Source organism: Argopecten irradians, chromosome 6 (assembly GCF_041381155.1).
Source record: "Argopecten irradians isolate NY chromosome 6, Ai_NY, whole genome shotgun sequence".
Taxonomy (NCBI): Eukaryota; Metazoa; Mollusca; class Bivalvia; order Pectinida; family Pectinidae; genus Argopecten; species Argopecten irradians.
Genome location: NC_091139.1, coordinates 12,674,807 through 12,700,695, shown reverse-complemented (window position 1 = coordinate 12,700,695; position 25,889 = coordinate 12,674,807). Strand labels below are relative to the sequence as shown.

The 25,889-nt window shown below is 36.6% G+C and overlaps 1 protein-coding gene across 2 annotated transcripts; it reads right to left on the bottom strand.

Annotated features, from left to right (window-relative positions):
* Nucleotides 1-469: 469 nt before the first annotated feature.
* Nucleotides 470-25,819, bottom strand: LOC138325020 (mucolipin-3-like). Of its 2 annotated transcripts, XM_069270360.1 has the most exons (15): nt 25,498-25,819; nt 22,067-22,305; nt 20,783-20,974; nt 17,449-17,602; nt 16,170-16,254; nt 15,712-15,808; nt 14,639-14,735; nt 14,166-14,284; nt 13,598-13,747; nt 12,018-12,041; nt 9,274-9,387; nt 6,934-7,056; nt 6,377-6,583; nt 5,753-5,895; nt 470-2,294 (listed from the first exon to the last, which is right to left on the bottom strand). In XM_069270360.1, the coding sequence occupies exons 1-15, from the start codon at nt 25,610-25,612 to the stop codon at nt 2,249-2,251; spliced, it is 1,905 nt and encodes a 634-aa protein (XP_069126461.1). In that variant the 5' UTR covers nt 25,613-25,819; the 3' UTR covers nt 470-2,248. The 2 variants fall into 2 exon arrangements, with proteins under 2 accessions (XP_069126461.1, XP_069126462.1); XM_069270361.1 differs by lacking the exon at nt 12,018-12,041.
* Between the last annotated feature and the right edge of the window lie 70 nt (nt 25,820-25,889).

The following is a 25,889-nucleotide window of genomic DNA, read 5'->3' as shown; positions in this document are numbered from 1 at the left end:
CAGTGGCAGGTATGAAGGGGAGATAACTCCTTAATGTCTAGTATTAAGGGGACTAGTTACCAGTTTGTAGTGTTGGATGCTAGCTAGGGTCATTAAAGGACCATATCGCGTGTGAGCGGTGTGATTTGCGTGTATCTATTGCATGCATATTTTGAGAGACTGCAGTATCTGTGCGTTCCATCTGCGGATTTGTAACAGTTACACTAAAGTGATACGGCACCCCCAAATGGAACACGTTTGGATTTTTCCATGATGACGGCACCCATATGAAAGATAAGCTTTGAATATAAAAAATATGTATCTTCGGTGCTAACAATGAAATGGATATAAAAATGGTACCTAAATAGTTTAAGCACACATTGAAATAAACGATCCATGTAATTTTATCGGATATAAATACGCTCTGCCTTGTTTTCAACAAAGAAAACATTCCGGAGACAAATGAAGAATCTCGGGTCTGCCATCTGAAAACGAACCACTTATACCGGTCGGTTCGGCTGGTACAGCGCGTTCCATTACAGATACAGCGGGTTTGTACCAGTTGTATCTGCAACACACTGTATGTTTGTGCTGTGTATCTGTAATGGGTCATGATGCAATGTGCTGTGTAAGCCATTTTCAATTTAATTGATACTGAAGAGAAAGGGTCAGGTAATACTAAATTAGTCCAAATAACAGTTTAACCTACATGTTATGGTAAAAATATTAGTCATAAACTAGGTATATAGAAAAATCAATAAAACAGAGGAGAACACATTGACAAGCGCAACACTACATAATTTGCATAAAGCAGTCAAAATATGTAAAATCGAGAAGCGTTCTGAAGAACAAAAGAACATGGCAGTGATGGTTAAAGAAAGTGAGCACCATGACATCCTACAAAGTACGGGACATGAACACAGTTGTGACAAGCTTAGATTTTGTGATTTCAGCTTGGTGTTTTAGGTACCCATTAGAGGCGAGACAACATTTCGAGCAGATAGGAAAATGTCTACCTAGCCCATTATTATTTTTAGTATATTTCCCGATTCATCAGGCCATAACTTGGTAAATACTTGGCCAATTTTGTTCATCAAGCACTCATTGGAAAGATAAATTATTTTTCTTCAAGGTAAGATATGCGTCAATGGTTTATAGAGCCTGTTTATTAAAAACATCACAGTTTTAAAAAAATAGGTCTGTTTTTCTCGGCCGCCGAGTTCATACCCTTGATACTATAATATATATATGTAAACTGTTGGTTAAAAAAGATTCGTGCTAGGTCCCTCTGACTAAGTATATAGAAATATCAAAAAACCAAAGGAAGACACATCCATTAGACATACTTATATATTGCAAAGGTTACCCGGTAGTCAGTTTTCTGCTCTGTATATTACCAAACTACATTGATGATACCTATGACATATGTGTAATAATAGCACTTACAAAGTACAGTAAAGTCTGGTCTATATTTAAATGTATACGTACAGTGACCACAGCTTCTTATATATTAGCACCATAAACAACAGCATTTTACCAGTTGTAATAAGCACAAAAATTATAACTGATTCTTAACTTCCATTTGATGGACTGTTCAACTGCAATGAGACTTGGATACTGTATAGTTGGTAATATTCGCAGGAGTTTTAATTTCACTAAATTTGTGGATCCATCTAAAATAGTGAAATTTAAAACCTTGTGAGATTTACAAATTTAATGGTTTACCTATTTCAGCCAGTCGTTTATATGAATGACACTTTCAAATACCACAAAGATAATTCGCATAAATAAGCCACTGCGTAAAAAGTTCCAATTAGTAAATCGCAAAATTTTACACCTGCAAAATTAAACAACTATACAGTATTACCAACTATTATAATAAGACATACATTCACACATAAATAGGACTTTATAAATACATTCAATAATACAATGCATAGTAAGTATACAGGGAGCAGAAACATAAATATGGTCCCAATCATAGAATGTCTAGGGTACAACTTGTATGTGGAGAGATACTCAACCGGGTATTTGGTTACGTTGTACAGTCGGAATGGTTGGTGTGTATTTCTTAATGTCCATTTTGGTTTCACATTCCTACAACAAAACTCTTGATTTGGACAACACTTAAAACAGTGTTTCTCCTGAACCTGATATGAGGTTTATGGAAATGTAAGGTGAGAAAACACAGAAGATTTCTGTACTAATTTGGTTGGTCCACTTGTAGTGGCGTGTATAGTCCATTTACAGGTTTGGTCAATCCAGATGTTTAATTCAGAAGACTTGTGTATTCATTAGGCTGGTCTGGGTCACCCCTACAAAACAATCAGACATTATACCAAAACTGGTTTACTGGGGTCACCCCTACAAAACAATCAGACATTATACCAAACTGGTTCACTGGGTCATCCCCCGCTACAGTACAAATTAGACATTATACCCAAACTGGTTCACTGGGTAATCCCCCTACAGTCAAATCAGACATTATACCAAACTGGTTTACTGGGTCATCCCCCTACAGTAAAATCAGACATTATACCAAACTGGTTTTTACTGGGTCACACAAAACAATCAGACATTATACCAAACTGGTTTACTGGGTCATCCCCCTACAAAAAACAATCAGACATTATACCAAACTGGTTTACTGGGTACCCCTACAAAACAATCAGACATTATACCAAACTGGTTCACTGGGTCAATCCCCCTACAGTAAACAATCAGACATTATACCAAACTGGTTCACTGGGTCATCCCCCTACAAAACAATCAGACATTATACCAAACTGGTTCACTGGGTCATCCCCCTACAGTACAATCAGACATTATACCAAACTGGTTCACTGGGTCATCCCCCTACAGTACAATCAGACATTATACCAAACTGGTTCACTGGGTCATCCCCCTACAGTACAATCAGACATTATACCAAACTGGTTTACTGGGTCATCCCCCTACAAAACAATCAGACATTATACCAAACTGGTTCACTGGGTCACCCCTACAAAACAATCAGACATTATACCAAACTGGTTCACTGGGTCACCCCTACAAAACAATCAGACATTATACCAAACTGGTTCACTGGGTCACCCCTACAAAACAATCAGACATTATACCAAACTGGTTTTACTGGGTCATCCCCCAAAGTACAATCAGACATTATACCAAACTGGTTTACTGGGTAATCCCCCTACAGTAACAATCAGACATTATACCAAACTGGTTTACTGGGTCACCCCTACAAAACAATCAGACATTATACCAAACTGGTTTACTGGGTCATCCCCCTACAGTACAATCAGACATTATACCAAACTGGTTCACTGGGTCATCCCCCTACAAAACAATCAGACATTATACCAAACTGGTTCACTGGGTCACCCCTACAAAACAATCAGACATTATACCAAACTGGTTCACTGGGTCATCCCCCTACAGTACAATCAGACATTATACCAAACTGGTTCACTGGGTCATCCCCCTACAGTACAATCAGACATTATACCAAACTGGTTCACTGGGTAATCCCCCTACAGTAAAATCAGACATTATACCAAACTGGTTTACTGGGTCATCCCCCTACAGTAAAATCAGACATTATACCAAACTGGTTCACTGGGTCAATCCAAAAGCTACAGTTACAGACAACCCAGAGAATGGATCACAGCTGCCATCCACAGGTTAGGGTGATAATAGTGACAACATGTCTGCAAAATGAACTTATCAATCATCCGCATACCAAAAACATGTTCTATCATAAATTGAAGAATTAATCCAAAAACAACCTTTAGTAAACATGTGATACCGATGGTGGATCATTCTGTGTTACCTACCTTACACAACAGCAAAGACAACCAGAGAATGGATCACAGTTGCCATCCACTCGTATGTAAACATGTGACGATGAGGGATCATTGTTACCTACCTCATACAACAGCAGTGACAACCAGAGAATGGATCACAGCTGCCATCCACTCGTATGTAAACATGTGACGATGGTGGATCATTGTTACCTACCTTACACAAAAGCAAAGACAACCAGAGAATGGATCACAGCTGCCATCCACTCGTATGTAAACATGTGACGATGGTGGATCATTGTTACCTACCTTACACAACAGCAAAGACAACCAGAGAATGGATCACAGCTGCCATCCACTCGTCTGTAAACATGTGACGATGGTGGATCATTGTTACCTACCTTAAACAACAGCAGAGACAGCCAGAGAATGGATCACAGCTGCCATCCACTCGTATGTAAAACATGTGACGATGGTGGATCATTGTTACCTACCTTACACAACAGCAGAGACAACCAGAGAATGGATCACAGCTGCCATCCACTCGTCTGTAAACATGTGACGATGGTGGATCATTGTTACCTACCTTAAACAACAGCAGTGACAACCAGAGAATGGATCACAGCTGCCATCCACTCGTCTGTAAACATGTGTGACGATGGTGGATCATTATTACCTACCTCACACAACAGCAGAGATAACCAGAGAATGGATCACAGCTGCCATCCACTCGTATGTAAACATGTGACGATGGTGGATCATTGTTACCTACCTATACATACAACAGCAGTGACAACCAGAGAATGGATCACAGCTGCCATCCACTCATATGTAAACATGTGACGATGGTGGATCATTGTTACCTACCTTACACAACAGCAGAGATAACCAGAGAATGGATTACAGCTGCCATCCACTCCTCTGTAAACATGTGACGATGGTGGATCATTGTTACCTACCTTACACAACAGCAGAGACAACCAGAGAAGGATTACAGCTGCCATCTTCTCGTTTGTAAACATGTGAGGATGGTGGATCATTGTTACCTACCTTAAACAACAGCAGAGACAACCAGAGAATGGATTACAGCTGCCATCCACTCGTCTGTAAACATGTGACGATGGTGGATCATTGTTACCTACCTTACACAACAGCAGAGACAACCAGAGAATGGATCACAGCTGCCATCCACTCGTCTGTAAACATGTGACGATGGTGGATCATTGTTACCTACCTTACACAACAGCAGAGACAACCAGAGAATGGATCACAGCTGCCATCCACTCGTCTGTAAACATGTGACGATGGTGGATCATTGTTACCTACCTTACACAACAGCAGAGACAACCAGAGAATGGATCACAGCTGCCATCCACTCGTCTGTAAACATGTGACGATGGTGGATCATTGTTACCTACCTTACACAACAGCAGTGATAACCAGAGAATGGATCACAGCTGCCATCCTCTCGTTTGTAAACATGTGAGGATGGTGGATCATTGTTACCTACCTCACACAACAGCAGAGACAACCAGAGAATGGATCACAGCTGCCATCCACTCGTCTGTAAACATGTGAGGATGGTGGATCATTGTTACCTACCTTACACAACAGCAGAGACAACCAGAGAATGGATCACAGCTGCCATCCACTCGTCTGTAAACATGTGACGATGGTGGATCATTGTTACCTACCTTAAACAACAGCAGAGACAACCAGAGAATGGATCACAGCTGCCATCCACTCGTCTGTAAACATGTGACGATGGTGGATCATTGTTACCTACCTTACACAACAGCAGAGACAACCAGAGAATGGATCACAGCTGCCATCCACTCGTCTGTAAACATGTGACGATAGTGGATCATTGTTACCTACCTCACACAACAGCAGAGACAACCAGAGAATGGATCACAGCTGCCATCCACTCGTCTGTAAACATGTGACGATAGTGGATCATTGTTACCTACCTCATACAACAGCAGTGACAACCAGAGAATGGATTACAGCTGCCATCCTCTCGTCTATATGCATGTGACGATGGTGGATCATTGCATTCCTCTATAAACAAGTCCAAGGCACTTTTTGGGAAGGAATCCTCTTTAGCGTATTCCTAAATGAGAAAATTGATAATGAGACAATAATTCTCATCCAGTTAAAGCGACACAACATTAACATACTACGGTCTCCCAAAACTCATATTTTTCCCAGAAAACCCTAATGGTTGATAGGATATTAGGCTTAAACTACCAACCAACGAATTCAACTGAAATTCTGATTAATGATTTCATACCAATCTATTCTTTACAAATGATTCTGAAGTTCCCAAATAAGACACCAGTGAAGGTTATAGCTATCTGTGTAAATGATTTCAATCTCAATGAATAAAAGTCAAAGGTATATTTTTCTGAACTGGATTTTTTCTTTGATAATTTTCTTACCTGGATGATTTCATAGGTATTTTTTCTTACCTGGTTGATTTCTTTGATAATTTTCTTATCTTGATGATTTCATAGGTATTTTATCTGACCTGAATGATTTCATAGGTATTTTTTCTTACCTTGATGATTTCGTAGGTATTTTTTTTTTCTTACCTTGATGATTTCGTAGGTATCGAGGATGACACCGGTGAAGAGATTGAGGACAGCACAGATAAAGAGTAAGATGAACAGATACAGGTAAATCCTACTGTAGTACCATACTAGACTGTTGTCGGTCACTGTCGCCGAGAAGGTGACAAACATGTCGTCGCCGTTTAGGAGGGAAAATAAACACTCAGACGCTGTACTTATATGTCGGAACTGTGAAGAAATAAATAAATAATTTGCAAAGTTTATTTACATGTCAGAATTGCAAAGAAATAAGTAATTAAAAACAAATAACTTATATTCACTAAATAATTATACATGTATGTTGAAAATGACTTGTGAAGAAAATGATGAATTTTGAAAAAAAAATACAACAATTCATATTCACTAAATTTACTCACCTGTCGGAACTGTGGAGAAATAAAGATATAAATACCTGGTATAAATTCATATTCACTAATAATACATGTATATACAATTACAATATTTATGTGAGATTAATACCTGAATTTATCAACAATAGGGTGCACCAGGTTATTTCTATCCGAGTCTGTATAACTTACCTTTATGTGGTAGGGGCCGAGCACTACCCACCCCGCAAACATGAAGCCAAAGTAGATAATGAGAGCACACACCAGGAAGCGTATAATGTCAGGGAAGGCCTTCTTAAGTACAATCACCAGAATCTGTAATTAACCAATCAGAAATTTTAGATCATGTCAATATAAGTCTCTTATCATGCAGTCAATACTCTTCATTTTTATTTCATTTTTGCGAAATACAAATTTTTGTCTAATTTTGTGAGAGAGCTTAACTGCTAATTCAAATGTTTAGCTAATTTATGTTATTTTATATTTAATATTCTACCCCAAAAGGTGCTGTTATTCAACTCTCGGGGTATCAGATATACGATGCAGCTGTTGATTAACAATTTGTGTATACCACGTGTTTGTTTATACCACACATGGTATAAACTCTGTACGCATTCTGATTGGCTGACACAGTGAACTTTGACCAAAATACTTCTTTCTCAGTGCAATGTTGTCATTTGTCAATGTCATTAATAATCGAGTGACGTCACCCTACAATGTATGTTGTCAAAACTGCTGTTGAAAAGTGTACAGTATGTGTCGAGATCGTTGCATGTCTCATAAACTTGATGTTTTTATGTGAAGTATAATAATCTGTGTAACTCATTTGACGGAAAAGGATCTTAAAGAGACAATTCAGTCTAAGAGAACATTAAAATTTGTACATATATCGGTAAAAATCAAGTTCTAATGGAAATTAGATCAGTCGGTTTTTCTGTAATATGCCTGAAAAGCCCATGTTTGTGACATGTGTAGATGTTCAAACTCGCTCGCTGTCCACCATTACACATTATGGTCGAACTTCTTGTATGCCGAACCCTGTCCCTTGCTCGTACAGTAATGCAACTTTTGTCTAGAACTGCTGAAATCGCCATGAGAGTAGTGTGTTTACCTTATTAGGCGAATTGTCTTGCCTAAAAATCATTTTATCACCTTCTCAGTGGTTATGTAGTTTATTTTTTTAACATTGGCTCGGGTATGGGTACAACGTCCATATTGTACCTACTTAATCGTATTGATCAACGATTTGATATTTCAATGATATTAATTATAATACTAAACAATGACGTGGAATTTGTCAATATTTTATATTATATGTTTCATACGAAATGTTGAACAATACATTTATGCCATATTTTGCTTTTTGCTTATGTAAAAGAATTAGCCTGAGTGAATTGTCCCTTTAATACTGGTGAATTTCATAGAGTAAATTTCTCTGAAATGAACTTGATCTTGATTACAATGGCTTGATAATTATTTGGCGGGAAGTAAATGGCACGGCATTGCCGTGCGCATGATTTTTTTTATAGTCCGACAGAGTGTTATATTTTAAGTTACCTTAAAAAAGTAGCTTGAATAATACGTTAAATGAGAAATATTTCATCATAAAGTTGTTCCCAATTCGAAGACTTTTATATAAATGGATTCTTTATCAAAATATGACTTGTGAAGATTAATTAGCGCCTTTTTGCGGATGAAAATATCACTACATCATATTTGCATATCTTTAAAAACACACGTTACCTTATCCTCGTCATATTTAAATCTGCTACAAATGGACATAATTTTGGTAGAAACAGGTCACACGACTTGTGGTTATTGGATATGGAATTGATTCCACACTCGTTAGTTATTTTTTAAAAGTTACAAAAGACACTCGCTAAAGCTTGCGTCTTTTGTAAATTTTAAAAAATAACTCACTCGTGTGCAATAAATTCCATATTCAACAACCACTTGTTGTGTAACCTCTATTTATATGTTATTTTATATTTAACGTTATATAATATATATATGAATTCACAGATAATGGTAATAAGAAACTATTTGTTTGAATCGCAGATATGTTGAAAATAACATAGACAGAAAATATTGTACATGTCTATTCTGTCTTTGCATGTTAAAGAGTTAGCTCCCTTGCGGGTAGGTATTGATTGTTACGTCATTATTTTGTGAGCAAAATTCACATCGTTTTCTCTGAAACGTATGACGTTATGCTCCTAAACACATGACGTCACAATCAATACCTTTCTGCATGGGCAGATAACTCTGTAATATTCAAATCCGGAATACTTGTTGGTTTGGTTTGTTTAGTTTTACGTCCTATTAACAGCCAGGGTCATGTAAGGACGTGCCAGGTTTGTTGGTGGAGGAAAGCCGGAGTACCCGCGGCCCAAATCCGGAATACGTATATGCAAAAATAAAATGGTTTTACAGTACAGTCAAAGCACCAGTCCTGACTTATTAGAACCAAACCAACAAACAAATGCTGTGGGATGCAAAGATACTCAGGGAATATTTGAGTCAAGAACTTACATTGAATGTTTTAAAGAAACCGATGTACCGTAGGACCCCCAACCATACAAGGAGGTTTCCTGTGCCCAACATAAGTCCACAGAGGTCGTAGTTATCAGACGAGCTGGAGGCATGCTGCAATTCAAAAATACACATTGAAATTCAATTTTCTGGACTTCTTTCAATATCAAATATGACAAATATATGGTAGGAAAAAAAGATATCTTCTTCAACTTCTACTAAGTTGAAAAACTGAATAATATCTAGCAAAAATTCTTTTACTATGTGTAAGAGTAATTATTTATAACTAGATCTTATCAGTTGGTTGGTTTTAATGTTTAACCTTCAAGGGATCATCAATGAGCATTGGTAATCAGAAAAATTATTCAAAGATGCTATTTGAAAATACTTTATGATAATGTCACTATTAATATATACCCAGTAACAGAGGAAAATATATTTAAGATTTCTTTAGTAGAATGTGCATGTATTTTCTGTATAATATTATAAAGTTACATTGCAGTTGTATGCAGTGGGAGTTTGTGCATCAGTAGGAGGTTTTTTTTTGCATTATCTATTGATATCATTTGTGCAGCTAAATCTTATTGACCCACATAAATATATTAATTAATATTTGGGAAATATAAGTAATTTCAAATGATACTGATACAGTTGTTTAATTAGTATCTCACTGAGGCGAGCTTTAGCTGTTTTAACATAGATCCATGCATACTTAATTCTAAGAATGATGTGAAACATGATAATGTAGTTTTTAATTAAAATATACACAAAATGTATATACCCTGGTAATATTTGTGCATCTATTATCTAAATATATTTTATTATCAATCTATCCCTGCAAAATGACATGCATCATTTAGTACTGATATCAAAATACTGCACACTAAAGCAATAGAAAATCTACCAAAATCTTTGTAATAAAACACAACGACAGTTTCTATTTTATTTTATCTGATATTGATGATGGCGGATCCAATATGTATTATAATATATTGAAGCTAATTTGTTTTCTTCTCTTACTTGTGTGGAGTTTTGAAAAGTGTGTGTGAGAGAGCTATGGTGGGAAGGGGAGGTAAATCTTAAGTAAAAATCTCTGGAAAGAATCTACTAAACTTACTTTGTAAGTATATTACCGTATTCGACCCAATAAGCGCCCAGGGCGCTTAAAAGAAAAAAAATGAAAAGGTCTACTTATTGCAAATCTTACAGTTGAGTGTAAGTTTACTTTATTTATGCCTGGACAATTTGGGCCTCAAAAAGGGGGATGGGCACTTATAGGGACATGGGCGCTTATTGGGTCGAATACGGTAACTATATATAGTATATAATAGTTATTCTTTTAATCAAATGGTATTAGGGGTTCAGATTATTAGGTGATAATTCAGGAATGGATGGGGTATTAAGGGTTTAATATTGGGTAGTTTTGTGTGGATATATGGATGGTGAAGGGTTTGCAAATGATTTATGGTAATGAGTGGGTTGGTATGTAAACATGGGTATCAGACTGGGCTAAAATTGTGTTGCCATTCAACATAATGCAGATGAAAATGTGTAGGTTTCTGAGTTCTACGGTAATCTATAAAACATGATATAAGGAATTACCATTGCAGAAAAGTCCTTAGAACAAAAATGCATTATCAATAAAAAATAAATAAATCAAAATTAACAAATGTTTATGATAAACTTGTACAACAGAAAGCAGATAAAATTGTGACAATGTCCACTATCACAGCAGTCAATAAACCATGGAGCAATATAGTTCTCTTGACATTTTCTACTAAGCATGTATTAGTTTTAGTACGGGATCAAACAGTTAATTCATCAAATTCCATCTTACCAAAACCTATACTACGTCCGTTACCAATAAAAAGATATGTATTGCATTAAAATCAAACATCATGACTACATTTCACTAGATTCCCCTCTTTGGCCTCACTGAGGAGTTTATTGTGTTCAACTTATTATTTGATGATATGTGTTTTCTTCAAAGTCTTGTGCTTTTTAATTGTTAATTCTATATTATGTCACTGTATATTATGTATGTCTTGATAAAGGGGCAGATGCCTTGACATTTTGACAATATATTTTGTCTACACAATTAACTTCTTGCCTGCCTATAAAACCATATCTAGTGTATGTATATATATATGGGACAAGGAAGTAATTCCAACCATGTGGACAAAACAAAATTGTCAAATTTTTGAGGCGATCTGCCCCTTTATCAAGACAAACAAAACGAACACAATTACATAATAGGATACGAACGGTAATGCGAGACAAAATAGACAAATATTAAACTATACAGCAAAATGGAGCACAATTTACCATTCGGCAAGTGGCAGCGGAAGGCTGTATATATATATAATATTTATTTAGTAATGAATAATCATGATGATTGTGGCAGCTTCATGATCTACATCACTCCCTGTAAATACCATACCAATGCATATATAATATGTAAGTGGTACATATCCATGGACTTATAGATAATTTTTAAAAATAAAGCATCCTGAATCATCTAGCTTGTGTAAAACATGCTATATACACAATTTTATCGCATTCCAAAGGGCATCATACATAAAACCAGGATATTTATGAAAATGAAATACAGCGAAACCGGAATTTACAGACAACATATCAGATCAAATCAATGAGTTTAACATGGCTGTGTATTTGTTTATCCAGCGTTATTATTATATTCATTGTCAGCAAAATCAGGTTTCCCTGTACTACATGATTCAAACCTGACAAGTGGCGGTCCTGGCTGTCTAAAACGGAGATCAGAATAAAGACAATATAAGTCTATGTCTACATTATACAGGAGGAGGAGGATAACAATGTGTTTACTGATAGATTTAACAAGCATAAGGTTAAGGTAACATAAACATTCACAACAGGTCGTGTCTCAGATTTTGATAGATTTTTTTTGGTTACACGACCAGGAAAAAGAGTGTACCCTCAGCCTGTAAAAAATAATTTCTCTCTATCTGTGTGTTTAGTTCGTGCATATTTTAGGATAGGAGATTCACAGTGTTGTGTATATCTGTCCAACCCTCATACAAAATACCAAATACAAAAATAATATCATATTCAATAGTACTAGACGTGTTCTTCTGATCAAATTTTTATTTGATGGTTTTTATATTTATGTATGTGACACAGTGATATGATTGTATAAATTAAATTCTAATTTCTAAATTCTACAATTTCTAAATTCTACAGGTATCAGTGTTAGAAGGCCTAATAAAAATAAACAATTAGTGGTGTGTAACATGTTCCTAGGGTACAGAGTTACCTACCCTGTTTTCAATGGTGATCTATTAGCGGTGTGTTACCTAGAGTACAGAGTTACCTACCCTGTTTTCAATGGTGATCTATTAGCGGTGTGTTACCTAGAGTACAGAGTTATTTACTCTGTTTTCAATGGTGATCTATAAGTGGTGTGTTACCTAGAGTACAGAGTTACCTACCCTGTTTTCAATGGTGATCTATTAGCGGTGTGTTACCTAGAGTACAGAGTTATTTACTCTGTTTGGTCAATGGTGGTGTTATACTATTAGCGGTGTATACAACGAGTTGTTACCTAGGGTACAGAGTACCTACCCTGTTTTCAATGGTTATTTATTAGTAGTGTGTTACCTAGGGTACAGAACTACCTACACTGTTCTATATGGTGATATATAAGTAGTGTGTTACCTAAAGTTTAGAGTTACCTACCTTGTTCTCTATGGAGATATATTAGTGGTGTGTTACCCAGAGTACAAAATTAACCGACCCTGACCAATATGATAATATATTAGTGGTGTGTTATTTAGGGTACAGAGTTAACTACCCTGTTCTCTATAGTGATATATTAGTGGTGTGTTACCTAGCTATAGGGTGCAGAGTTACCTACCTTGTTCTCCATGGAGATATATTAGTGGTGTGTTACCCAGAGTACAAAATTACCGACCCTGACCAATATGATGATATATTAGTGGTGTGTTATTTAGGGTACAGAGTTACCTACCCTGTTCTCTATGGTGATCTATTAGTGGTGTGTTACCTAGAGTACAGAGTTACCTATCCTGTTCTCCATAGTGATATATTAGTGGTGTGTTACCTAGAGTACAGAGTTACCTACCTTGTTCTCTATAGTGATATATTAATGTGGTGTGTTCTCTATACTGATATATTAGTGGTGTGTTATTTAGGGTACAGAGTTACCTACCTTGTTCTCTATGGTGATTTATTAGTGGTGTGTTACCTAGAGTACAGAGTTACCTACCCTGTTCTCTATAGTGATATATTAGTGGTGTGTTACCTAGAGTACAGAGTTACCTACCCTGTTATCGATGGTGATCTTCAGTGATGAGCCGACCACAGATAAAATGTCATTAAGAACAATCATTATGTACCAGAAGTTGACAAACTCCAGTTTATCTGAGGTAGGCATATCTTTTCTGAAACGTTTCTTGAAAAACTTCACAGTCTCCTGTAAAAATCAAAATACACCTCACATAACTTTTCAAAACAACATTAAACATTTGTAGGCTGTTATTGACAAATTTTGTCAGAAATGAATCATCACTTTTTTAAAACATAATTAATTCAAACTATCTGAATATCGAAAAAAAAATACATTTGAAGACTAAATGTAACTTATAGAATATTATTAAACATTTTGTGTGATAAAGATAATATTTAACACTTATTAAGTTGAATGATAATAAAGATGTGGTTATTGGGAGTATGACAAAGGAGGCAAATGATTGGATGATTTATACATTACATCTGATTGGTTGATATATGATAAGAGTCTGGTGAAAATTGATGTCTTGTAAAATATTGCCAATTGACAATGCTAAATGTCTTGAACATTCTAAAATTGTCTATATTGCTTGAGTTCTAACCTTCTGTAATTGTAGTCCCCGTATTACTGACCGTGTACACAAAACACTGGACAACACACTGACCAGTATCACAAAGATATCAAAAATGGTATTTCCCAACCTCTGGCGGGACTCAGCCTCTGTAAAACAAAAATTATAGTGAACTAAAAAGCAAAGGATGCCTGTTTAATTATCATTTTGAAAAACTTCTGGAAATTCAGGAGTATGGACTCCATATAGTAACTGATAGCTAACTCAATGACCAATGGACCCAACAGGAAAACAAGTTAAAGGAATTTAATAAAATAAATAATTCTCTATGCTTAAAACTACCCCGTTGAGCAAGAGGAATCTAGGTGACATTCTAGGGGCTGGTGGAAGTCATAAATACATGTAAGTAGATTTTTAAATCTTTTGTGGGCTTTTTGAGAAAAGTTCTTAAATATCTTTATAAATGACTAGTAAGATACGACCTGAGAAGTGAGAGTTTTTACCTTGGAAGGAGAAGTCTCCCTTACAGTCAAATTCCTGTAGAGTGGTAACCAGATCTATCAACATTTGACCATTCCGGGTACTGTCGTCAAACACTACCTGAAATAAATCCACAATGAACAGGTACACAGGTGACGACGACCCCCTCCCCCACCCCACCCCACCCCCCCTACATTGTGGAGAGTGGTACATTTGTAAGGTGTTAAATTCCTGGTAATAGTTGCATATTAGACAATTAACAGAACTGAAAATGTTATTACTAAATATTTCTGGTGTAATATATTTTATCATATACATGTAGATTACTAGCAACAGTATTCACGCCACAATAATTCATTGTTTACAGCTTAAGTAAGGACACTGATAGCTTAATTCCTTTTCTTTTTAGACCTTGGCAGGGCTGCAACTGCCAGTGGTAATGACCTTCAGTCCTAACTTTGACCAGAAGATGACCAGTGATTACCACCTTCAGTACTAACTGGGAGATGACCAGTGATGACCACCTTCAGTCCTAACTTTAACCTGGAGATGACCAGTAATGACCACCTTCAGTCCTAACTATAACCTAGAGATGACCAGTAATGACCACCTTTAGTCCTAACTATAACCTGAAGGTGACCAGTAATGAGCACCTTTAGTCCTAACTATAACCTGGAGATGACCAGTAATGACCAACTTCAATCCTGACTTTTTCCAGGAGATTACCACTGATGACCACCTTCAGTCCTAACCTGGAGATGACCAGTAATCACCACCTTCAATCCTGACTTTTTCCAGGAAATGACCACTGATGACCACCTTCAATCCTAACCTGGAGATGACCAGTGATGACCACCTTCAATCCTAACCTGGAGATGACAGTGATGACCTCTTTCTGTCCTAACTATAACCTGGAGATGACCAGTAATGACCACCTTCAGTCCTAACTAGGAGATGACCAGTAATGACCACCTTCAGTCCTAAAGTTAACTGGAGATGACCAGTAATGACCACCTTCAGTTCTAAATAGGAGATGACCAGTAATGACCACCTTCAATCCTAACTTCAACTTGGAAATGACCAGTGAATGTTTTACCTTTCCCATCACTTTGAAGCATTCCGGAGCAATCAGACCATTGTCAATATCTAAATGGTAAGACTTCAGGTGAAACCGCAGCTCAATTTTCAAAATCCTACCAAAGAAACATGGTAATGAATCAGATAAAAAGGCATAAAATTAAATATGTATACATTTAAAAACTCTATCAAACAAATAAGCTACATAGTTATTCAGCAAAATTTATTTTTTTCAGACATAATTATAAAATTTTAAGAACAGATCAGAAATTTTGGAAAATCTTAACCAAGAAAGTTGAACAAGAACAAATTATTTGTATACTATAACAGAGTAGAAAGTGTATTCAATATAACATGAATTTGGCTGGTATTTTATAATGACCTCCAAATTATATAATTTAAGAAGTTTAGCAGCCGCGAAAGAAAGTTAATTTACAGTATTTTAAACATCTCAATATTTTAAAACCACTTAATTACCTATCAAATTTAAGAGACTTATTTCTCTCCCCCAGATATTGCAATATATCAAAATTTTCACTGTCCAGAATCAGGTCAGTACAATCTGAAATGAAAGAGACAAGGTGGAGATTTGAGATGTAATATTATTTTGCTCAATTAACAGACAATATCTAATATTTACTCTACTAATTATTATACAACCATAATAAAAAACTGCATTGTTTTATTTCATTTATCTGGTAGATTTCACCTGCTTTAAATCTTTATTCTTTAAACAATTTTTATGGTCTGTCTTCAGTCTGAGTATACTGATTTTGAGCATTTGTAATCAATATCATAAATACATGCACATCGTGTGACCGATTTTATATATTTGTGAGCACATTGTGTACTTATAAGTCAATAAAATTTAACTTGTCCATACCTTGGGTGACAATAAAATCTAACTAGTCCATGCCTTGAGTGACAATAAAATCTAACTAGTCCATGCCTTGGGTGACAATAAAATCTAACTAATCCATGCCTTGGGTGACAATAAAATCTAACTAGTCCATGCCTTGGGTGACAATAAAATCTAACTTGTCCATGCCTTGGGTGACAATAAAATCTAACTAATCCATGCCTTGGGTGACAATAAAATCTAACTAATCCATGCCTTGGGTGACAATAAAATCTAACTAGTCCATGCCTTGGGTGACAATAAAATCTAACTAATCCATGCCTTGGGTGACAATAAAATCTAACTAATCCATGCCTTGGGTGACAATAAAATCTAACTAATCCATGCCTTGGGTGACAATAAAATCTAACTAGTCCATGCCTTGGGTGACAATAAAATCTAACTTGTCCATACCTTGGGTGACATTAAATTTAACTTATCCATGCCTTGCAATTGGGTGACAATAAAATCTAACTAAACCATGCCTTGGGTGACAATAAAATCTAACTAGTCCATGCCTTGGGTGACAATAAAATCTAACTAATCCATGCCTTGGGTGACAAGAAAATCTAACTAATCCATGCCTTGGGTGACAAGAAAATCTAACTAAGCCATGCCTTGGGTGATAATAAAATCTAACTAATCCATGCCTTGGGTGACAATAAAATCTAACTAAGCCATGCCTTGGGTGACAATAAAATCTAACTAATCCATGCCTTAGGTGACAATAAAATCTAACTAATCCATGCCTTGGGTGACAATAAAATCTAACTAAGCCATGCCTTGGATGAAGATTTTGGAATGACTTCTGACTGATGATGAAACTAAAGTTCTCAGTCTACAATCAACCCTACTTACTTGTAACAGTTTTTGCATCTAAGGAGTAGGTGTCGTTGTTTTCAAAGATTTGTCCCTTAAGGTAGTGTATACTACAAAACGACATTGGTCTGACCTGGCCATCCTTATGAACGAATCTCACTGACCCTAAAGCAAGCTCCTCTGTCTGATTGTACTGAAAAAACAAGATAACAAAATTTAACAGTTATTAATTATCTCTACATATCACACATCTGATAATATAGCCCCACTCGAAATGCTGCCACTTAAGGAAACCTTTTTATTCTTAGAAAGATACACACCCATGGGGCAAAAGTCAATTCTTTTTAAACAACAGAAGTGATACCATACAGTTCTTGGTCCTTGATGTTGAAGGAAGACTTTTAGATAATGTGGTAATGACATGCCATGAGAGTTTTTAGATAATGTGTAAAAACACACCATGAGGGTTTTAAGATAATGAGTAACAACACACCATGAGACTTTTAGATAATGTGTACTGTGTAACAACACGCCATGAGAGTTTTTAGATAATGTGTAACAACACGCCATGAGAGTTTTTAGATAATGTGTAACAACACGCCATGAGAGTTTTTAGATAATGTGTAACAACACGCCATGAGAGTTTTTAGATAATGTGTAACAACACGCCATGAGAGTTTTTAGATAATGTGTAACAACACGCCATGAGAGTTTTTAGATAATGTGTAACGAAACACGATGAGAGTTTTTAGATAATATGTAACGACACTCCATGAGACCTTTAAATTTAGATAATGTGAAATGACACGCCATGAGAGTTTTTAGATAATGTGTAATGACATGTCGTGAGAGTTTTAAGATAATGTGCAACAACACGCCATGAGAGTTTTTAGATAATGTGTAATGACATGCTGTGAGAGATTCAATAATTTTTAGAACAAGAGGCCCAGAGGGCCTGTATCGCTCACCTGGTTTGTAATGCCAAGTAATGTTCTGAATACAGGTTCATTGTTTCTTTTCTGAAGGAATTTTAATACTAACCTCTAAATCCCCTATTGGGCCCCACCCCTCCTGCCCCCAGGGGGTCAGAGCCAAAATTTATACAAGTTCTGTTCCCCTTCCCCCAAGGATGTTTATGGCCAAATTTGGTCACAATCCAAGCAAAACTCTAGGACAAGTAGCAATTTATAGGATTTACCTCTATTTCCCCTATTGGGCCCCACCCGTCCTGCCCCTGGGGGGCCAGAGCCAAAACTTATACAAGTTCTGTTCCCCTTCCCCCAAGGATGTTTGTGGCCAAATTTGGTTACAATCCATACAGAACTCTATGACTAGTAGCGATTTAAAGAATTTACCTCTATTTCCCCTATTGGGCCCCGCCCCTCCTGCCCCCCAGGACCAGAGCCAAAATTTATACAAACTCAGTTCTTATTCTCCTAAGGATATTTCTGGCCAAATTTGGTTACATTCCATGCGGAACTCTGTGACTAGTAGCGATTTAAAGGATTTACCTCTATTTCCCCTATTGGGCCCCGCCCCTCCAGCCCCTGGGGGGCCAGAGCCAAAATTTATACAAGTTCTGTTCCCCTTCCCCCAAGGATGTTTGTGGCCAAATTTGGTTCCAATCCCTGCAGAACTCTATGACTAGTAGCGATTTAAAGGATTTACCTCTATTTCCCCTATTGGGCCCCGCCCCTCCTGCCCCCGGGGGGTCAGAGCCAAAATTTATACAAGTTCTGTTCCCCTTCCCCCAAGGATGTTTGTGGCCAAATTTGGTTACATTTCATTCAGAACTCTATGACTAGTAGCGATTTAAAGGATTTACCTCTATTTCCCCTATTGGGCCCCGCCCCTCCTGCCCCCGTGGGGGGGGGGGGGGGGGGGGGGGGGGGGGGCAGAGCCAAAATTTATACAAGTTCTGTTCCCCTTCCCCCAAGGATGTTTGTGGCCAAATTTGGTTCCAATCCATGCAGAACTCTATGACTAGTAGCGATTTAAAGGATTTACCTCTATTTCCCCTATTGGGCCCAGCCCCTCCTGCCCCTGGGTGATCAGAGCCAAAATTTATACAAGTACTGTTCCCCTTCCCCCAAGGATGTTTGTGGCTGATTTTGGTTACAATCCATGCCAAACTCTAGGACAAGTAGCGATTTAAAGGATTTACCTCTATTTCCCCTATTGGGCCCCGCCCCTCCTGCCCCTGGGGGGTCAGAGCCAAAATTTATACAAGTTCTGTTCCCCTCCCCCAAGGATGTTTGTGGCCAAATTTGGTTCCAATTCATGCAGAACTCTATGACTAGTAGCGATTTAAAGGATTTACCTCTATTTCCCCTATTGGGCCCCGCCCCTCCTGCCCCTGGGGGATCAGAGCCAAAATGTATACAAGTTCTGTTCCCCTTCCCCCAAGAATGTTTGTGGCTAATTTTGGTTACAATCCATGCCAAACTCTAGGACAAGTAGCGATTTAAAGGATTTACCTCTATTTCCCCTATTGAGCCCCGCCCCTCCTGCCCCTGGGGGGTCAGAGCCAAAATTTATACAGTTCTGTTCCCCCTCCCCCAAGGATGTTTGTGGCCAAATTTGGTTACAATCCATGCAGAACTCTAGGACAAGTAGCGATTTATAGGAAATGTTGACGGACGGACGGACGACGGACGCCGCGCCATGACATAAGCTCACCGGCCCTTCGGGCCAGGTGAGCTAATAACACACCGTGAGAGTTTTTAGATAATGTGTAATGACATGCCGTGAGAGTTTTAAGATAATGTGCAACAACACGCCATGAGAGTTTTTAGATAATATGCAATGACACACATGTGACTTTTTTAGATAATGTGTAATGACACACTGTGAGAGTTTTAAGATAATGTGTAATGACACATTGTGAGAGTTTTAAGATAATGTGTAATGACACACTGTGAGAGTTTTAGATAATGTGTAATGACACACTGTGAGAGTTTTAAGATAATGTGTAATGACACACTGTGAGAGTTTTAAGATAATGTGTAATGACACACTGTGAGAGTTTTAAGATAATGTGTAATGACACACTGTGAGAGTTTTAAGATAATGTGTAATGACACACTGTGAGAGTTTTAAGATAATGTGTAATGACACACACCTGTGAGAGTTTTAAAATGATAATGTGTTTAATGTGTACACACCAAGAGTTTTGCCTGAGCTACAAGACCCGAGTTACAAGAAATACACTGAAAGCCTTGTTTATTATTTTAGATGCAAAAACAGATATCAAGCTTATACTAAATAGCAATGTATTGGGCATACAAATATGATACTGTAAGGAAAAATACACAACTAAATGTACTCTGAATCAAAAACTACAGGAGGAAAAACATGGAAAATGTTCTCATACCCGCATCACTGCAAAGTTGATATAGTCCACCAGTTTTGGAATGTCATAGATAGCGTATTTGCCTGTGGCTGGAGGATAGGGCATAGTCTCAAAGCTTGGGTCCCAATTTTTCAGGTACAAGTGTTTCAGAGCTAAGTTGTTTTTCTCAACGTAGCCAACAAATTCAGATCTCTCATATCCAAATATAACAAGCTGAAAACAAAATACTATAGTCAACAAATCCAGATCTCTCATAAAAATGGTTTACCAAGATCTCTCATAAAAATGGTTTACCAAGTTTAAACTCACTGTCATGTGGCTTTGTTTATTGAACATTACATCGAATAAATACTTCCTAAATAGGTACTTTCTAATTTCATGTTTTTCTGGACCATTGAGAGCGCTATAAGTTGATGGCACTGAACACTTAATTAACTTTGAATGCAAATTGTCCTCAGGTCATGTTTACTTGCTTTAAATTAGAACTGTCACCAGAATGTATGACTAATACCCTTGCTGCTTCAATTAATAAGGGGCATTGTAGAACCCTTTATAGTTTACTCAACTCCCCTTTATGTCGGGGTTCTGTGTACCAAATTTTATCAAAATTTGTCAGGTAGTTTAGGAGAAGTTTGCCGGACAAAGTTGTGTCTACAGACAGAAAAACGGACAATCCGATTCCAGTATCCCCCCCTTAACTTTGTTGCGGGGGGAAGTAATGATGTGCATCTATTTTTAATACATGACTGTATTATCAACAATAGTATCCATTAAAGTGAATAGTCGGGCAAAAGAAAACTAAAGTCAGTAAAAATGGTGTGAATTTTCTTATTAAATAGAAATCTAAAATTTCTCGTCAAAATCGTTCTGCATGCAAAGAAATTAATTTGTATTATAGGAATCCTGATACATCCAGCTCCCGACTGGCTATGTCCATGATGACATTCCCACACAGCCTTGCTTTCAAAAAGTTCTTTTTAAAACTGTGTTAAATTGACATGGGGTTTTTCCACTAATTTCGATAGTCAAAACGGGACAATATAAGCAGAATTTTATGTAAGGACTTTTGGAAGGACAATGAATGCATTTAGTTTGGTTTTCTTTGCCCGACTATTCACTTTAAATCTATTCCCATAATATAATATTATTATGATAGGAGAATTAGCATTGATCGACATTTATTTGAAATACACAACAGTAATAGTCTGTTACCTCTGAACTTAGATTAAACATTTCACCTACCAGGCCATTGTTTCTGATTTATGATAAAATGAATCACCTGGAAATCTATTAAGCTGAAATTACCTGTATTGTGACAATGATAATCTTCAGAATCTGTAGTAACAGTTTCCATGGACATTTCTTTTTGGCTTTATACTTTTCATGAGGCCCCATGAAGTAAAACTTGAGTTTCCTGCGGAGCCTGTCCTCCAGGTATGGGGTATAGTAGGAGGAGACTCTCCGTAACAAAGGGGGAGTTGGTCTCTCTTCAGCGTCCTCATTGTTCTCTGGCTGTTCATTATTCTCGGCCATTATTCTCATTTCTGAATTGAAACATTTTGAATATTTTAATACAAATATGCAAATGAAAACTGAGGCTGCAAGGAAAATCAGTAAAATGATCAAACAGCCAATGTACATAAAGGTATTGTAAAAGTTTATGAGTTGTCTTTGAAAATTAAGTCTAAGTGGTACTGACCAGTTTGTTTTAGAGAATTGTACATTCATTTATCAGATATTATTATGAGAGATTAAGAGAACTTTACTTTCATTTTCCTTCCATATATAGAGACTTTGAAATATTATTGGATTATCTTTTTAAAAACTTAGTCATATATTTAGCATGGAGGTGTATAAATGGTTTCTAAATCTGATATCTATATCAACACAATTTTTTGAAAGGTATAGCAAAAGTTTTCAACGATTTACTTTTTTTTTCAGTATTGGATCCATACACCAATTGGGCTTTAACAGGCTGCAGTTTTACCAATCAATCATATTATTTTATTTCTGTGTTAAACGCATGATAAAACATTAAAAACCACAGTACATATGTAACAGGGTGGTTTTCACTAATTCGTTTCGTTGGTCACTAGTTGTGTATACCTGTGTACGTGTGTCCAGTTTACCTGTGTGACGTAGTCAATTGTTGTGTCCTTGTATTGTCTCGTTTCTGTTTTGTGGTCATTGTCATTGTCTTTGTCCTGTTTTGGCGGGGAAAGAAAAAAGGGGATTTGACTTACGACCAGACGGACGTGATTTAGATTACTACGTATTTTCATTAGACCCTTGACCCATTGTCAAGGTAGGTGTTTTATTTATAGTATATTTTAAGATGAATTGATTCAGATACTCTTATTAATTGAATGATACATGTGTGAATTATCTATAATTATTTATTCTGGTTGCAGAGTAGTTTCGATATATAGATTATACGATCAAAGAGTCTACAGTTTATACAATAGTTTTTATTGATCTGTTTATAGGGTCTTTATACCATATTCTGGTGCGATCCGCTACCAATAAAGACCAGAAGGAACCAAGACAGAGTCTGTTATTTCCCTCAATTTTACAATGGCGCCCATGTACATGTTCATTTCTGGAGATCAGAAGATAGTACTTGAATGCCGACAGTGTATACCCGCTGTTCCGGATAATCCGGTACGTTCTGACGTTTTGTCCAGACATTACTACGACCCCTATGTTTCTGGTCTACACACTTCCGCTCTACATTCACGTGGTTGACAGTGGCAGGGATGTAAACAAGAACAACCAACTCCTGAATGATAATTCAGTGCGAGCGGTGACAGTGTGACATAATCAGGTAACTCAAACCTGTGAATCTATTGTTATTATGAGAACTGCCGTATATTTCCATATGTGTACCACCGACTGTGTTACGGTCCAGTACACTTGATAGACAGTGAATGTGATTGCTGATTTCGTTCCATAGACAGACTAGAGATGTGTCGCGTGGAATATTTTACTAAGTTGTTCTATCCTTTCCTGACATTCGCTTGATACTGTAATCCTTGAACGTTTGAGGTGCTGAAATTTGACAAAATAACTTTATACTGTGATACACAGCAGTGACATTTTTTGTTCGCGAGTACAGTACATGTACAACTGTATTTCCAACGCTAGGCTTAGATGTTCACGATGATGCAAGATAGACTTGTTAATCAGATTGGACTTTGCCGATTTCCCATTTTCTACAACTACAACGACTTCCGGTTTGGATTTTTGCACTTCCAGATCCGTGGATTTTGTGACATTTTATGAAAAAGTGACTTCTCATTAAATTCTGCTGTTTTGTTGTATTTTAGTAAGACAATTTATCATTTATTGCTATATACTATCTCCATATAGGAATTTACTTTGATAATTACATTATTATTTCATCTAAAATATCTGTAACTATAAAATATTAGTACATATCTATTACAATAGATCAAGATAGTTAGAAAAAGACTTGTAAATTTAGATTATATTGGTTACAGAAATATTTACTATTTGAAGACATGTGACACTGACCTATGGGGGTAGACATTGGGTGTTACTCGTCGTTGTGTGTTGCATGTATATTTTGAATATTTCTTTGTGTCTTGTGTTTAGTGTTGGTTGAGTTGTGTGTTTACATGTTTACTAACCGGGTATTTATTTACATTGTAGGTCGCACACTTAGTACTGGGTAGATAATGAGTCTTTAATTCATATCATTTATTGTTTGTAGTTTATTCTTGTCTGCTTATACTCTATATACTGAGTTGAAACCTGATCTTCATATCTGTTGCTTTGTGATATATTATATACAACAGATGGACATGTACTTGCACTTGTAATTACATTGAGAGTTTCATTACCTATCAAGTGTTGTGTTACTTTGCAGGTGAACTGTTTCTGTCGGTCTGTAGTGTTTATAAATATTACCATTGGATTGCTGCGGATACTTTTACATGTTTTTCTCTTTGTTTACTTAAGAACTATACTTCTTTATTTTTGTTTGCATTTCAACCTTATTTTGTTTATTAGTTACTCCTAAAATTGATACTTGTTTTTTTTTTTTTTTTTCCCATATTGATTGCTTTTGTTTTTCAGCTGTGTTGAATTTTCATTTTGGATTTTGTCATTTTCTATTTTCACTATGGAGAATGATCAGTTGGAAAAGATGGTAAGTGTTTTCAAGGAGATGAAGATAACTCCGCAGTTTGACATATAACACAATAAAATGCATCCAGCCACAATTGGCTTATTAGACACAATAAACTACTAAATTAAATTCAGTTCAGATATATACACAACTGTTATAATATTATTAAAATATTATTAAATATGCAGTTCAAACAATGTCTATGAGGGAAAACTACAATGAGTGGTTGGGGCGATCCCTACCGACAATTAAATCTTCCCCACTAGGCATCAATGAACCAAAATTAAAGCATTATTTAGAATTCTTACAGCTATAGATATTTGAATGAAATTGCCGACTTGGTTATAACTACCTACATTAGTTAATCAATATATGCAGGATGCTCTACCAATACAACTGCCTGGTCGGCAACAATATTGCCCCGATTCAGAACCACTATATTTAGGCAAAGTGCTTGCGATAAAAACCTTAGAGTACATGATTAGTCAGCTTAATGTGTTTTGTAAATAAAAAAAATACCATTTATTTATCTGTGTTAAAGATAATTTTGAATGCCTACGTAATATCTTAGTTTCTGATACTGTACCTGTACGACGCTGCAGAGTAGGCTTTCTTGGTAGTTCTTCGTCACTGTCTGAGGTATCTGTTGATATATCTCGTCCAATTCCTTCCGTCTTCAAAAGATCCTGGTTTTCCGACATATCACGTGCGCGCCTAAAGAAAGTTCGTACACGTCTGCTCTTAATTTCACTCTTAAATCTACAATTAAGACATGATCAATATTTCTTCAGTATGTTTTTTCGCGTGAAATAATATTTATGGGGAAAAAACTGAACTCTTAAACTGAGTCTCATTCTCTAAGCTGTTTACTCCCACTTCCAAAACTACAGTCAGCTGATGATCTTTCACCGGAAGTTTACATTATGGGAGAGTGTCGTGAAATTTTTTCATAGAAAAAATAAACTCCAAATATCAATA